The sequence below is a fragment of the Diadema antillarum genome, unplaced genomic scaffold, assembly GCF_040938485.1.
Source record: "Diadema antillarum isolate AM-2024a unplaced genomic scaffold, OU_Dant_1.0 seq00000229_RagTag, whole genome shotgun sequence".
NCBI lineage: Eukaryota > Metazoa > Echinodermata > Echinoidea > Diadematoida > Diadematidae > Diadema > Diadema antillarum.
This window is the reverse complement of record NW_027271279.1, coordinates 236,850-250,164: the sequence shown is the minus strand read 5'-3', so window position 1 is coordinate 250,164 and position 13,315 is coordinate 236,850. Positions and strand designations below refer to the sequence as shown.

The window sequence follows — 13,315 nt, the reverse complement described above, 5'->3', positions numbered from 1 at the left end:
TTCTCAATTTTTGGATGAAAAAAAAAGTCCTTCACTGCGTTAACGTGTCCGGATAATAGAGATTTCCAGATTAAAGGAGGCCGGATAATCGAGGTCAAACTGTACAATGAAATTTTGCATCACAATTTAAGAAAAAAATGATATCTTTTGTGTGTGAATGGGCCTTTCATTTTTTTTTTTAAAATCTCTCTCCCTGCAATAACCATGTCAGCAAGACGCCACAGGCACATTCCTCGCCACAGGCTACTGAAGCTGGAGACAAATAATTTGGTAATACAAGTAGTCACTGAGAAATTCTCTACCTGTGAAAGGCTCTACCGTAGTGGGTGGCCGTTTTTCTCATCTTTCATGAAATCTTACAGCCACCCGGTTTGAGGAAGTCATCACGACTGATGATTGGTGAGTTTCCATTTCGCCGAAACATGTGACCTCATACATGAAGGCAGCGTTTCGACAATCACTGTACACTAAAAGTTTGCCGGATGAATATGTACAATTTCACTTTTCAGGGTTTGAAAATGATTTTACACCAACATACATTTCTGAATACACTCACATTGCATCAGCACCAGTAGCTCTAGTTAGGTTTACACGCTGTTCCTGAACTTTAAGTTTAAATCGAAAACTTAACTCTCGATGATTAGCTTGTAGTTTAGCACCGTGTGGACGAACTCGAAAGTTACATGTAGCAATCTTAAATTTTAATAGATGATTTGAACCACGAGACATCTTAGGGTTTACGCTCTCTCCACGAGCCACGGGGGGGTCCCCACTTGTAGTTTTGCTCGGTGTGGACACAATAATGAACAAGCTTGTGAGTTAGCGTGAACCTCACTTCTCGTTCGCATCTGGGTCAAACTCCACCTGCGTTTTTTTGTATGGGCATAAGGTCATCTAGTGGGATTCGCTCGTAAGTTGTAACTTTAAGTTTAGGTGTGCGTGTGAACCCGTGTAGAGAATTGATGAGTGGAGCTAATCATCGACGGTTAAGTTTTCAACCTGAACTTCAAGTTTAGGAACAGCGAGTGAACCTTACTTCTGAGAACAGGCATCTATGAGCTGCAGGAACTGACAGCTGTGTCTACAAAGAGCTCGCCAACAAAGTTTGACCCTTACAGGCACAATCAGCCTTCCTGCCGTATCAAGCAATCAACATAAATTTTGCAAAACTTCCTTCAATATATATATATTTACAGTGTACCTGCCCAGAAAATCTTCAGTCCCTGAACATTTATGATTTTAAACTCGTGAGAGTGGATGGACTGACCTCTAATGCACATTCTTTAAGTCACTGAGGCACTGCAAACTGTCAAAAATTTGGATTGAACTGAGAAAAAACTTGGTATACACATAATATATGTATGACATCTCAAGTCACAATCAAGGGTATTGGTAGAAAGATTGGGTATACTGCATACTATGGCTCATGAATTCACTTTCTTGTATCCCAAAGGCACAGCCCATGTCTACTAAATAATGTGTACCTTTTCCTCTTAATGCAAGGTATTTTTGTCCCTCCTCTTGCAAACTGTAAAACTAGAAATGTTTGCATGCATTTTAATCTTATAAATTTTGCGAGAGCAAAGATTCACAAAATTAAAATGCAAGTGAAAGTTTTTCTCTACACTGTATGCACTGAATGCCAGTCACAATTTGCAAAAATTCAATGCCATGAAAAAGGCCGTCGGCTCCAATAATGTGAAAATTTCATGCTGCAAAAATATCTTGCTTTACAGTAACAACTTTGTACTTGTTAGATGTCTATGCCGACATACAAAATGAAGCAAAGGAACAACAACAACAAAAATGCCCTGCTTGTGACACAGTTTTCAAACTCGTTTGGTAGAAATCTAAGCCAAACAGTTAAACCAACCTTGGTAACACCTTTCAAACAAAGATCTATCTGCCCTACTTTGGAGTCCTTGTAGCACTTCTACTGATATAAACACATATTTCTCCACCTTCAAAGAGAAAGGCTGATAAAGGGGTTAATATATCCCAGGTGCGTCCGTTCCATTTCAACAGCTGAGCATGTGTGTATGTCTGGGAAACCACTCCTAAAAGGTCTGGTTGTTAGTGGCCTGACTCTGCAGACCGGTCTCTTCAGGTACATTCACACCATGTTTGTAATCTTCCAAGGTTTAAACTTCGCTAATTATCTTGCAGTTTAAAACTACAACACACATCCACACGATGCCTCATCTTTAAGATTGAATTTTCAAATGAGAGTCCCACTCAATGATTAAACCACAGAACCGGAAAAAAAAAATACACACATGCAGCACTCACGAAAAACCCATAATGAGTAAAGATACAGTAGTATACGACACACACCGGAGGATGACCCGGAAGCTGAGGGGGAATATGTTTCACGGAGAGGTCATGCTAACTTTTGAAGTTGTTTTTTGTCTCCACACGACGCGAAACCACTATAAGTTGGGACCCCTTGCGGCTTGTGGAGGTAGCATTAACCCTAAATTGTCTTATGGTACTAATCACCAACTAATCTTTAACCCATAGAAGACTAGTTCCGAGTATTCTCAGGCTGGGGCGAATTAGAAATGTATGTTAAAGGAAAATTAGTCCGTCTTCGAGACGTTTAAGATGGCTCACTTCTGAGTGCTATACCACAAGCTCGTTTCTTTTTTTCTGTCTATTCATCAAGAGGGTGATGGATAGAATCATAGCAAGCATACAAACATACAAACATAAAACCACCAAAAAAGAGAAAAGAAAATGAAAAACAAACAGAATGAATGATACGTGAAACTGTAATAAAAGTACAAATTATACTGCATATAAAATAATTACAGTAACGTATTAATTTCTAAAGAAACTTACCTTTACATACCATACAATTTAAGAGAAATTATCTCATGCAATTCTGTTGGATTTTTTTTTCATCAAGGCCAATAATTGGCCCACAAATGAAACTGGATATTTTTTTTTTAAAATCGAAAAAGAGGAAAGCAAAAAATTAAAACACTGATGAAAAAAAAAAGGAGAAGAGAAAATTGGGAGTTAAACCCTCGATGATACTCACTCTTTTTCTATTTTGGCTGATTCCCTCATCACGTAATCTTTATCCACCTGCAGACGGAAGAAACAAAATGTAGAAGACCTCATCAAAATGTTGACATACATGTATGTCATAGAGACTACCCTCAGTGAGGTTTAAATAAATCAATGCTAATGTGACTTTGATTATCAATATCACCATGGCAACACAAGAATACATAGCTAGGGCCATTGCCATGGCAACTACAGGTTAACATTCTGACATTCATCATAGAGAGCATCTTTTTATCCACAACAGTGCATTGTCAGTTTGCTTTCTCAAATCACAGGAGTGGGACCTAATTGCATTTCCACAGCACTTCCACAGCCTTCTATTCTTTTATTCGCTGTGGTGCATGGTTTACTTGCTCCTCTGAATCCGTACACTACAACAGAAATGGGATATAATTGCATTTTCACGGCTGCAGAACAATCAGCTGGAATATGGCATGAAACCTTGGACATAGTCTCAGCATGTTTATAAAAAAAGAAAAAAATCTATTGATTTTTTCACATTGTTCTCACATGGCAAAATATGTATTCCGCTATGATACATGGAGCTCTTTGGTACGATGTACCTTGTAGTAGGACAATATATTGGCACTATAGGCTCGCCTTGGTCCAACTGTAAATAAACAAGAATAAACTCTATTAAATTTCTAGCTTTATTCTCTTAATGGAACCTGGGACATAATCTCAGGATGTTTATGACAGAAAAAAAAAATCTATTGATTTTTTCCACATCATCCTGACATATCAGAATGCGTATTCTGCTATGACAGCTCTTTGGTACCATGATGTAGTAGGACAATACTTCAACACTTCTAACAGGATTGCCTTGGCGCAATTGTAAATAAACAAGAATAACTCTTTTCATTTCTAGCTTTATTCTCCCAATGGAATCTGGGACATAATCTCAGGATGTCTATAAAGAACAACAACAAAAATCTATTGATTTTTTTTGTATTGTTCTCACATGACAAAATATGTATTCCGCTTTTGTTACCATGCAGTACTAGAACAATACATTGACACTATACAGGCTTGTCATGGTACAATTGTAAATAAACAAGAATAACTCTTTTCATTTCTAGCTTTATTCTCCCAGTGGAATCTGGGACATAATCTCAGGATGTCTATAAAGAACAACAACAAAAATCTATTGATTTTTTTTGTATTGTTCTCACATGACAAAATATGTATTCCGCTTTTGTTACCATGCAGTACTAGAACAATACATTGACACTATACAGGCTTGTCATGGTACAATTGTAAATTTAAACAAGAATAACTCTTTTAATTTCTAGCTTTATTCTCCCAATGGAATCTGGGACATAATCTCAGGATGTCTATAAAGAACAACAACAAAAATCTATTGATTTTTTTTGTATTGTTCTCACATGACAAAATATGTATTCCGCTTTTGTTACCATGCAGTACTAGAACAATACATTGACACTATACAGGCTTGTCATGGTACAATTGTAAATAAACAAGAATAACTCTTTTCATTTCTAGCTTTATTCTCCCAATGGAATCTGGGACATAATCTGAGGATGTCTATAAAGAACAAAAAAAAAACTATTGATTTTTTTTGTATTGTTCTCACATGACAAAATATGTATTCCGCTTTTGTTACCATGCAGTACTAGAACAATACATTGACACTATACAGGCTTGTCATGGTACAATTGTAAACGAGATATGAAACTCGTCACGCTGACGAGTTAGGTGATACGCTTGGGGTCATCAGATGTCGGTCATCTGTGATCGACAAAGAAAAGAATGTGATATAGGCACCTTGAAGTTATATTGAGCGTGCATGCAAAACCGTTTCTCTAACCACTCGGCCACGGGACATCCCCGGAAATGGTAAGGCAAAAAAGAAATGTATAGATATTACAGGGGGAAAAAGTCAATGCCCACTCAACAATCGTGGCCGCGTGAACATGTATTGCATTGCTAGACGGAAATGCGGCCTTGTAACGACTGATGTCGCTATGCCATATCTGGCAACTTGGGAAAAATACGCGCCGTAGACATAAAACCTATAATCGGCTGGTTTTGATACCTTGCCTTTAATCACAATTTTCAGTGTGATGACGTCATCAAAGTACAAAACAATGACATCGTCTTGAAAGACAATTGTTCAAAGTACAACACCTCCGTCGTCGTCATTACATACTATGATCGGTTTGACAAAGTCAGCCTGCAAAATTTTGCAGCAGTCGAAGCAATGTGGTCTCCAACACAAAAAAGAGGGATATGGTGTGTCTGTGTGTCTGTGTGTGTGTATAGGTGCGTTTATATACGAACGTGATTTCTACATGGACGAATATGTAATACAAAATCGAAGAAAAAAAGTAAAATAGCTAAGTATTTTGTTTCGTGATCTTGTGGGGTTCGAACCCGCAACCTCACGTCTCTGAGACGTCGCCTTTAACCACTCGGCCATACGTCTCGGCGAGAAAATATGAGGAACGTAAACTTATGTATGTGAAAGATGAATCGGGAATCGTTTTGTCCACATTCCATTCTCATTTTCAGTTTTAAACTGCAAAATTGTCAACCTGACGATGAGATTTGAAAAAATAAAATGCATGATTACTGAAGCTTATTGTCTCAGCTACAACATACTTAAGTTTCAGAGGAAATGAAGCAAAATCAGCTGAGATAAAGGTGCTTAAACGTTGTCAAGTCAATGCATGGTTTTAAAAAAAATCACCTCCCATAGACATAACACGTAAACTTGTCCGATTTTGCATCTTTGCCTTTAATCACAATTTAAGGTATGATGACGTCATCAAATGTCAAAACCATGACTTGGACTTAAAAGGAAAATGTTCAAAGTACAACATATCTGAATTTGGGATAATATTGAGCTTAAACAACAGAGATACGAGCAAATGAATGTAAGAAACAGTACCTCAAAAAAATTAATTCCACTTTTTTGATTTCAGATGATGATATGATGACGTCATAACGTATTTAGGGAAATATTGATACTTGAAACGTTATTTTCAATTCATATGCTTTTGTAATATGCAATAAAAACATAGGGTCACCTGACGTTTTAAAGAGCTATGGCGAAATAAACAAAGACATGTTTTTCGCTATATTTCCACATAGACGCGCACACGAAATTTCAACTTTGACGCCAGCGCATTCCTTTGTTATAGGTCGAAATTGATCGGAAATCAATGGATATTGTTACTTAATGTATCAGGAATCCAAATCTGTCAAAAAATGTGCATTTTCATGTTGCTTGCGCGCACTGCGCGCTGAAATGCGCGGACGGACGCGAAAGCGCGGAACGCTTAAAATTGTCTGAAACTTCGAGATTTCCCATTGGGAAGTCGTTTTAAGCATTTAAAAACTTTGACGCGCGCTAATGCGCGCGTAATGATGTCCTAAGTAATTAGCATTAAAAAGTAAGATAGAGCGTGACCTGAACTTTATGTCCAACGAAAATGATACAGAAATGACCTTTAGTTATGAAGTTATGATCGATCATGTAACATGGTCCGAAAATCACAAAATGGCGCCTAGATGACGTCATAGATATGTTACTGTCATGAAAACCTTATTGTGGCTAGATATTGTCATGAGACATGTTGACTGAAAATGTCATGTTATTCCGTCATGTCAATGTTGAGATATTCACGACACAAAATGTGCCAGAAAGAAAGAAGAATAACGAGACATGAAAACTCGTCACATTGAGGACGAGTTAGGTGATACGCTTGTGGTCATGAGATGACAGTCATCTGTGATCGACAAAGAAAAGAATGTGATATAGGCACCTTGAAGTTATATTGAGCGTGCATGCGAAACCGTATCTGTAACCACTCGACCACGGGTCATCCACGGAAATGGTAAGACAAAAAAACAACAACAATGTATAGATATAACGGGGGGAAAGTCAATGCCCACTCAACTAACGTGGCCGTGTGAACATCTATTGCATTGCTAGACGGAAAAGCGGCCTTGTAACGACTGAGGTCGCTATGCCATTTCTGGCAACTTGGGAAAAATACGTCCCGCAGACATAAAACCTATAATCGGCTGGTTTTGATACCTTGCCTTTAATCACAATTTTCAGTGTAATGACGTCATCAAATTACAAAACAATGACATGGTCTTGAAAGAAAATTGTTCAAAGTACAACACCTCAGTCGTCGTCATTACATACTATGATCGGTTTGACAAAGTCAACCTGCAAAATGTTGCTGCAGTCGAAGCAATGTGGTCTCCAACACACAAAAAAGAGGGATATGGCGTGTGTGTGTGTCTGTGTGTGTGTATAGGTGCGTTTATATACGAACGTGATTTCTACATGGACGAATATGTAATACAAAATTGAAGAAAAAAAAACAGTAAAGTAGCTAATTATTTTGTTTCGTGATCTTGTGGGGTTCGAACCCGCAACCTCACGTCTCTGAGACGTCGCCTTTAACCACTCGGCGACACGTCTCGACGGGAAAATATGGGGAACGTTATGGACTTGAAAGACAGTTGTTCAATATATAACACATTCATCGTACGTTGTCAGTTTGCTATTGACATGACGATCTATCATTTGAATATGAGGCAGGCATTAGTACCTGTATGAAATTATTATAGGCATGGTTATCAAATTGCCCTAAAATATCCTTATAATTGCCTTATTTTTACACACAGTTACGCTATCCCTTTAAACTCGTCACAGTTTAATCAGAATCATTAACATCATACATTAGTACCATATTCAGTTCCATAGCTGATCACGTTTGCTAATCAATTAAGAGTAATTGTCTAGCATGTGTCATATGGCCAACCTGTATACACACGTATATACACACACACAATGCTAAATGTATGTATCAAACATCTGTAACACAGCTTTGAACTAACTATAGGAATTATCGCTGCACTTATCATCCATACTTTTTATCACTATCTGAAACTCCACAAAAACCACTAATTGACAAATAATCATCAATACAGAAGACTGAATACCTTTTTTACAATGTATAGCTTGTTACATGTATAAATCAGCACAAAGTAACCACGACTACATTGTGTTACTGAATTAATATGAACAAATTTCATGTTGTGACAGTATACTATATCAGTTTGAAAAGCCCAACCTGCAAAACTATAATTTTGCAGCAGTCGAAGTAATGCAGTCTCCAACGCAAAACAAAGGTATACTGTGTGAGTGTGTGCGTATAGGTGTGTTTACATGCAAACGTGATTTCTACATGGACGAAGGTGTAGTACTCTATTGAAGAAAAAAAGTAAAAAAAATATATTATTTTCTTTCGTGCTCTTGTGAGGATCGAACCCGTACGTGTGCAACCTCACATTTCTAAGACGACGCCTCTAACCACTCGACCATACGTCTCGACGAGAAAATTAGAGGAACGTAAGCTTATGTACGTGAAAGATGAATCAGGAATCGTTTGGTCCGCATTCCATTCTCATTTTCAGTTTTAAATTGCAAAATTGTCAACCTCATGAGGAGATTTCAAAGAATAAAATGCATGATTACTGCAGCTTATTGTCACAGCTACAACATAAATAAGTTTCAGAGGAAATGAAGCAAAATCAGCTGAGATAAAGGTGCTTAAACGTTGTCAAGTCAATGCATGGTTTCTAAAAAAATCACCTCCCATAGACATAACACGTAAACTTGTCCGATTTTGCGTCTTTACCTTTAAACACAATTTAAAGCATGATGACGTCATCAAATTTCAAAACCATGACATGGACTTGAAAGGCAAATGTTCAAAGTACAACATATCTGAATTTGGGATAATATTGAGCTTAAACAACAGAGATACGAGCAAATGAATGTCAGAAACAGTACCTCAAAAAAATTAATTCCACTTTTTTGATTTCAGATGACGATATGATGATGTCATAATGTAATTATGGAAATAATGATACTTGAAACGTCATGTCCAATTTATATGCTTTTGTAATATGCAATAAAAACATAGGGTCACCTGACGTTTTAAAGAGCTATGGCGAAATAAACAAAGACATGTTTTTTCACTATATTTGCACATAGACGCGCACGCGAAATTTGAACTTTGACGCAAGTGCATTGCTTTGTTATTTGTAGGAATCGATTAGAAATCAATGGATATTGTTGCTCAAAGTATCAGGAATCCAAATCTGTCAAAAAAAGTGTATTTTCATGTTGCTGACGCGCTGTGCGCGCGAAAATGCGCGGACGGACGCGCACGCGCAAAATTGTTTGAAACGCATAAAATTGTCTGAAACTTCGAGATTTCCCATTGGAAAGTTGTTTTGAGCCTTTTAAAATTTTGACGCGCGCTTACGCGCACTTAATGATGTCCTAGGTAATTAGCATCAAAAGAAGTAAGATAGAACGTGACCTGAACTTTATGTCCACAAAAAATGATACAGAAATGACCTTTAGTTATGAAGTTATGATCGATCATGTAACATGGTCCAAAAATCACAAAATGGCGCCTAGACGACGTCATAGATATGTTACTGTCATGAAAACCTTATTGTGGCTAGATATTGTCATGAGACATGTTCCCTGAAAATGTCATGTTATTCCGTAATGTCATTCTTGAGATATTGATGACACAAAATTGTCCAGAAAGAAAGAAGAATAAAAAGAAATAAAGAGAGATTTTGACAATCACAATAGGTGATACGCTGATAGCGTATCACCTAATAAACAAGAATAACTCTTTTCATTTCTAGCTTTATTCTCCCAATGGAATCTGGGACATAATCTGAGGATGTCTATAAAGAACAAAAAAAAAAAACTATTGATTTTTTTTGTATTGTTCTCACATGACAAAATATGTATTCCGCTTTTGTTACCATGCAGTACTAGAACAATACATTGACACTATACAGGCTTGTCATGGTACAATTGTAAATTTAAACAAGAATAACTCTTTTAATTTCTAGCTTTATTCTCCAAATTAAACCTGGGACATAATCTCAGGAAGCTTATGACAGAAAAAAAAAATCTATTGATTTTTTTTTTTACATTGTTCTCACATGGCAAAATAAGTATTCTGATATGATAGCTCTTTGTTACTATGTGGGAGGGTAATGCATACACTTCAATGCTTTACCTTGGTAAATACTAAAAACTCTTTTCAATTTTAGCTTTATTCTCCTCCTCCTCCACCCCCCCCCCCCCCCCCCCCCCCAGCCTGGGTTTGTACAACCTATTTACTATTTCCTCCATTGATAATTCCTGTTTACTACCATATTTCAAGAAGAAGAATTTTACCCATTCATGGCACAGGACGGATTGCAAGAATTCACTTGACTCTGCTTGGGTTAGCTAAAAATGACACAAATAATGATGAATCCTGCAAACTTCAGCATTTTAATGACAGTAACGCGAGATGAAATATATTTTCTGCTGATTGGCTGTAGATAGGAATGATTCATGCACTCAACCCTCATATTCCTCTGAACGTTGGCTTCGGAAATTTTACGATAAAGGTTACCTATTCTTAATGTCTTCTTTTTCACCTTTTTATTTCTTTCTCTCATACCTCTGATGATGAATTTTTCAAGAAAAATCTCATAAATATCATGACAGTAATATTTTACGATCTGTGATATATGAAAGATTCATGCAAATTTGTAAATGGAGTCAAAATCTATGATTTCAACCAGTGATGGTCTTCCAGTATGTATTCTATCCTTTCAAATAAATGAAATATCATCTTCATATGTATAACATATCCCTTCTTAAATGCAGACTTATATTGAGGAAATGAGCTCCAATTTTTCTGGTTGGCATACATTTGGGTTTTTTTTTTTTTGCATATGCATGGGGAAAAAATATGTGGATTGAATGTCAAAAGCATTAATTGTGCAGAATATGAGCAAAGAGATATTGGGCAAAAAATGCAAGAGACTTTAAAAAAAAAAAATCTGTAAGTGGTCGAAATTGCACAGCTGTATAAAGCTCCAAACTCTTGTCGCATGGGGGGGGGGGGGAATATTCTTGTTTTCATTTGCTGGTAATCTCATCACACATGGGCACTTTTCAAGGGTGCAAAGAGAATCAATAAGGTAATTGATTATTCAAAACTCTTGCAAGTACATGCAATTAAGGCTGACAGGTTATGATGGAGTGCTGTGAGGACGGGGAGAGTTCAACCGTGTGCCTGCCCTATGCCTGGTGATTCATAACCGTGGCATTGTCCCTCAGCTATCGCCGAAAAGTCGGGGCTCAGTCAACAAATTATTCAGAGGGCGCAGTAACTCCTGACACTTTCACGGTGCAAATGGCTTTGAGGTCACTTGGGCGAACAAAAAACTTGCTCATTATACAGCTGGCAACATCAGTAAACAGGACAATAAACACATACACACACAAACACACACACATACACACACTAAAGGGCTTTTTACACTTGTAAATTTTTGCTTAGCCCCGGACCAACGGTGGGGCTAAGGGGGGGCCTTAGCCCCACCGTTGGTACGGGACTATCCTTAGCCCACTTTCTGTTTACACTCGTTTTTGCCAAAGTGGGCTAGCCCCACCGATAGTACGGTACTATCTGGCCCTGCAAAATAGCAGGGGTTAGCACCGCAATTGCGGTGCTAGCACCGCAATTGCGGTGCCAAGCAAGTGAGTGTAAACAGAACGAAAAAATAATCCTGGGCTAAGCGGCGGAGACGTAGTCCGACCCTCACTGACCAATCAGAAACGAGGTAATCAAGTGCTGCCGGTGCGTGCGTGTACGTGTACAGTACACAGCGTAATTATGAATATTCAGTGGTTTGGAAAGTCCGGGGCTAAGAAATACGAGTGTAAAAAGGTCAGTTTTCTCCTTAGCCCCGGACAAGAGATAGTACGGGACTAATTGGCTAGTGTAAAAAGCTGAAAAAATTGGTACGGGACTAACGATAGTCCTGGGTCAGAGAAAGTCCGGGGTTAAGAAACACAAGTGTAAAAAGCCCTTAGCAATGCCCTGGGGCTAAAGAAAAGACTATATTTAACCCCAAAGTAAAATCAGTCAGACAAGGCACCATGACACATAAGACCAGTTATCTGTCAAAATCTCATTCTCACATTCAAACAGATTGTCGTCATCATAAGAAAGTTATTTTGATTGACACAATTAATAAAAAAATATATATAATCAGAAAACAATATCATCAAAATCAAACAAGAAGGCTCTGGTGAATATTAGTGTTAGTTTCTCATCTGATATGGCATCCATATGGTCACGTTAAAGATATGGATAAATAATTTATAATCTTCTGTAGTATCCAACAATCTTGGATACTTTCACAAGAATTCACACTAACATAGACATCAATACAGATTATCCATTGTAAACATGTAGACCTAGTGGTACATGCACGTACCACGTCTACTCCCCCTCCCTCTTTGTGCTTGCGCGTTATATTTAAAGGGATAGTACAGTATTGGTGGAGATGAGAATTGGGCTTTTAACTTTTTGTGAGATACCAAGAAAACACTTATTATATACACATAGTACAGAGCATACCAGTTTAAGAGGAATTCAAAGTTTATTTGATGAAAATCGGGTTTGGAATGACTGAAACATGCTAAAACAAAGTAAAACAAAGCAATTGTGATCAAGTGTGGGACCCACACTTTAGTAGAATCGCTCTTTTTTGATATCTCAGCCATTTCAAAACCAATTTTCATCAAATAAACGTTGAATTCCTCATAGAATTACATGCTCTTTCATATTTCATAAGAGGTTTCTGATTATCTCACCATAAAATGTTAGAAACCTGAAATTAGGTCTCAACCAAAACTGTACGATCCCTTTAACAAACTGTCTGCTATTCATAATATTCACAATACCTGACAGGAATGTGGTTCATAAAAGAATACAAATCCCCTGGGTTATATATAAAAAGTTGTAAGTCTAAAAACAACTGACTCTTCTTCTTGGATTAGGCACAAAAGAAGAGGTAAACTTATGCATTCCAATGTAAATCCAAACACGCCACTACAGTAAGAAACATAACAAAACCAAAACATTTCATTCGAAACAAAAATCCTCTTTGCTATGTGATATCATACCAACCCTGAAAAAAGAAAAGAAAATGAAGAACAATGCAAAAACAAAACAAAACAAACAAACATACCATCACAAAGAGAAAATGAAACAATCGTATGTACTTATCATACTAACTACACAAAACTAATTCCTTTCGAATTTGGTTGTGGGCCAGTTTTCCAACCACTTAATGCTACCGCCCTGTTCTAACAAGGGAG

General features: G+C 37.4%; 1 protein-coding gene across 1 annotated transcript in view; it reads right to left on the bottom strand.

Annotated features, from left to right (window-relative positions):
* LOC139729248 (alpha-1,3-mannosyl-glycoprotein 4-beta-N-acetylglucosaminyltransferase B-like) overlaps nucleotides 1–13,315 on the bottom strand; it is a 159,339-nt gene that overhangs the window by 67,606 nt on the left and 78,418 nt on the right. Inside the window, exon 5 of the mRNA XM_071640179.1 lies at nucleotides 3,044–3,090. Within this exon, the coding sequence (XP_071496280.1) occupies nucleotides 3,044–3,090 (47 nt within the window). The remainder of the gene's footprint in view (nucleotides 1–3,043; nucleotides 3,091–13,315) is intronic.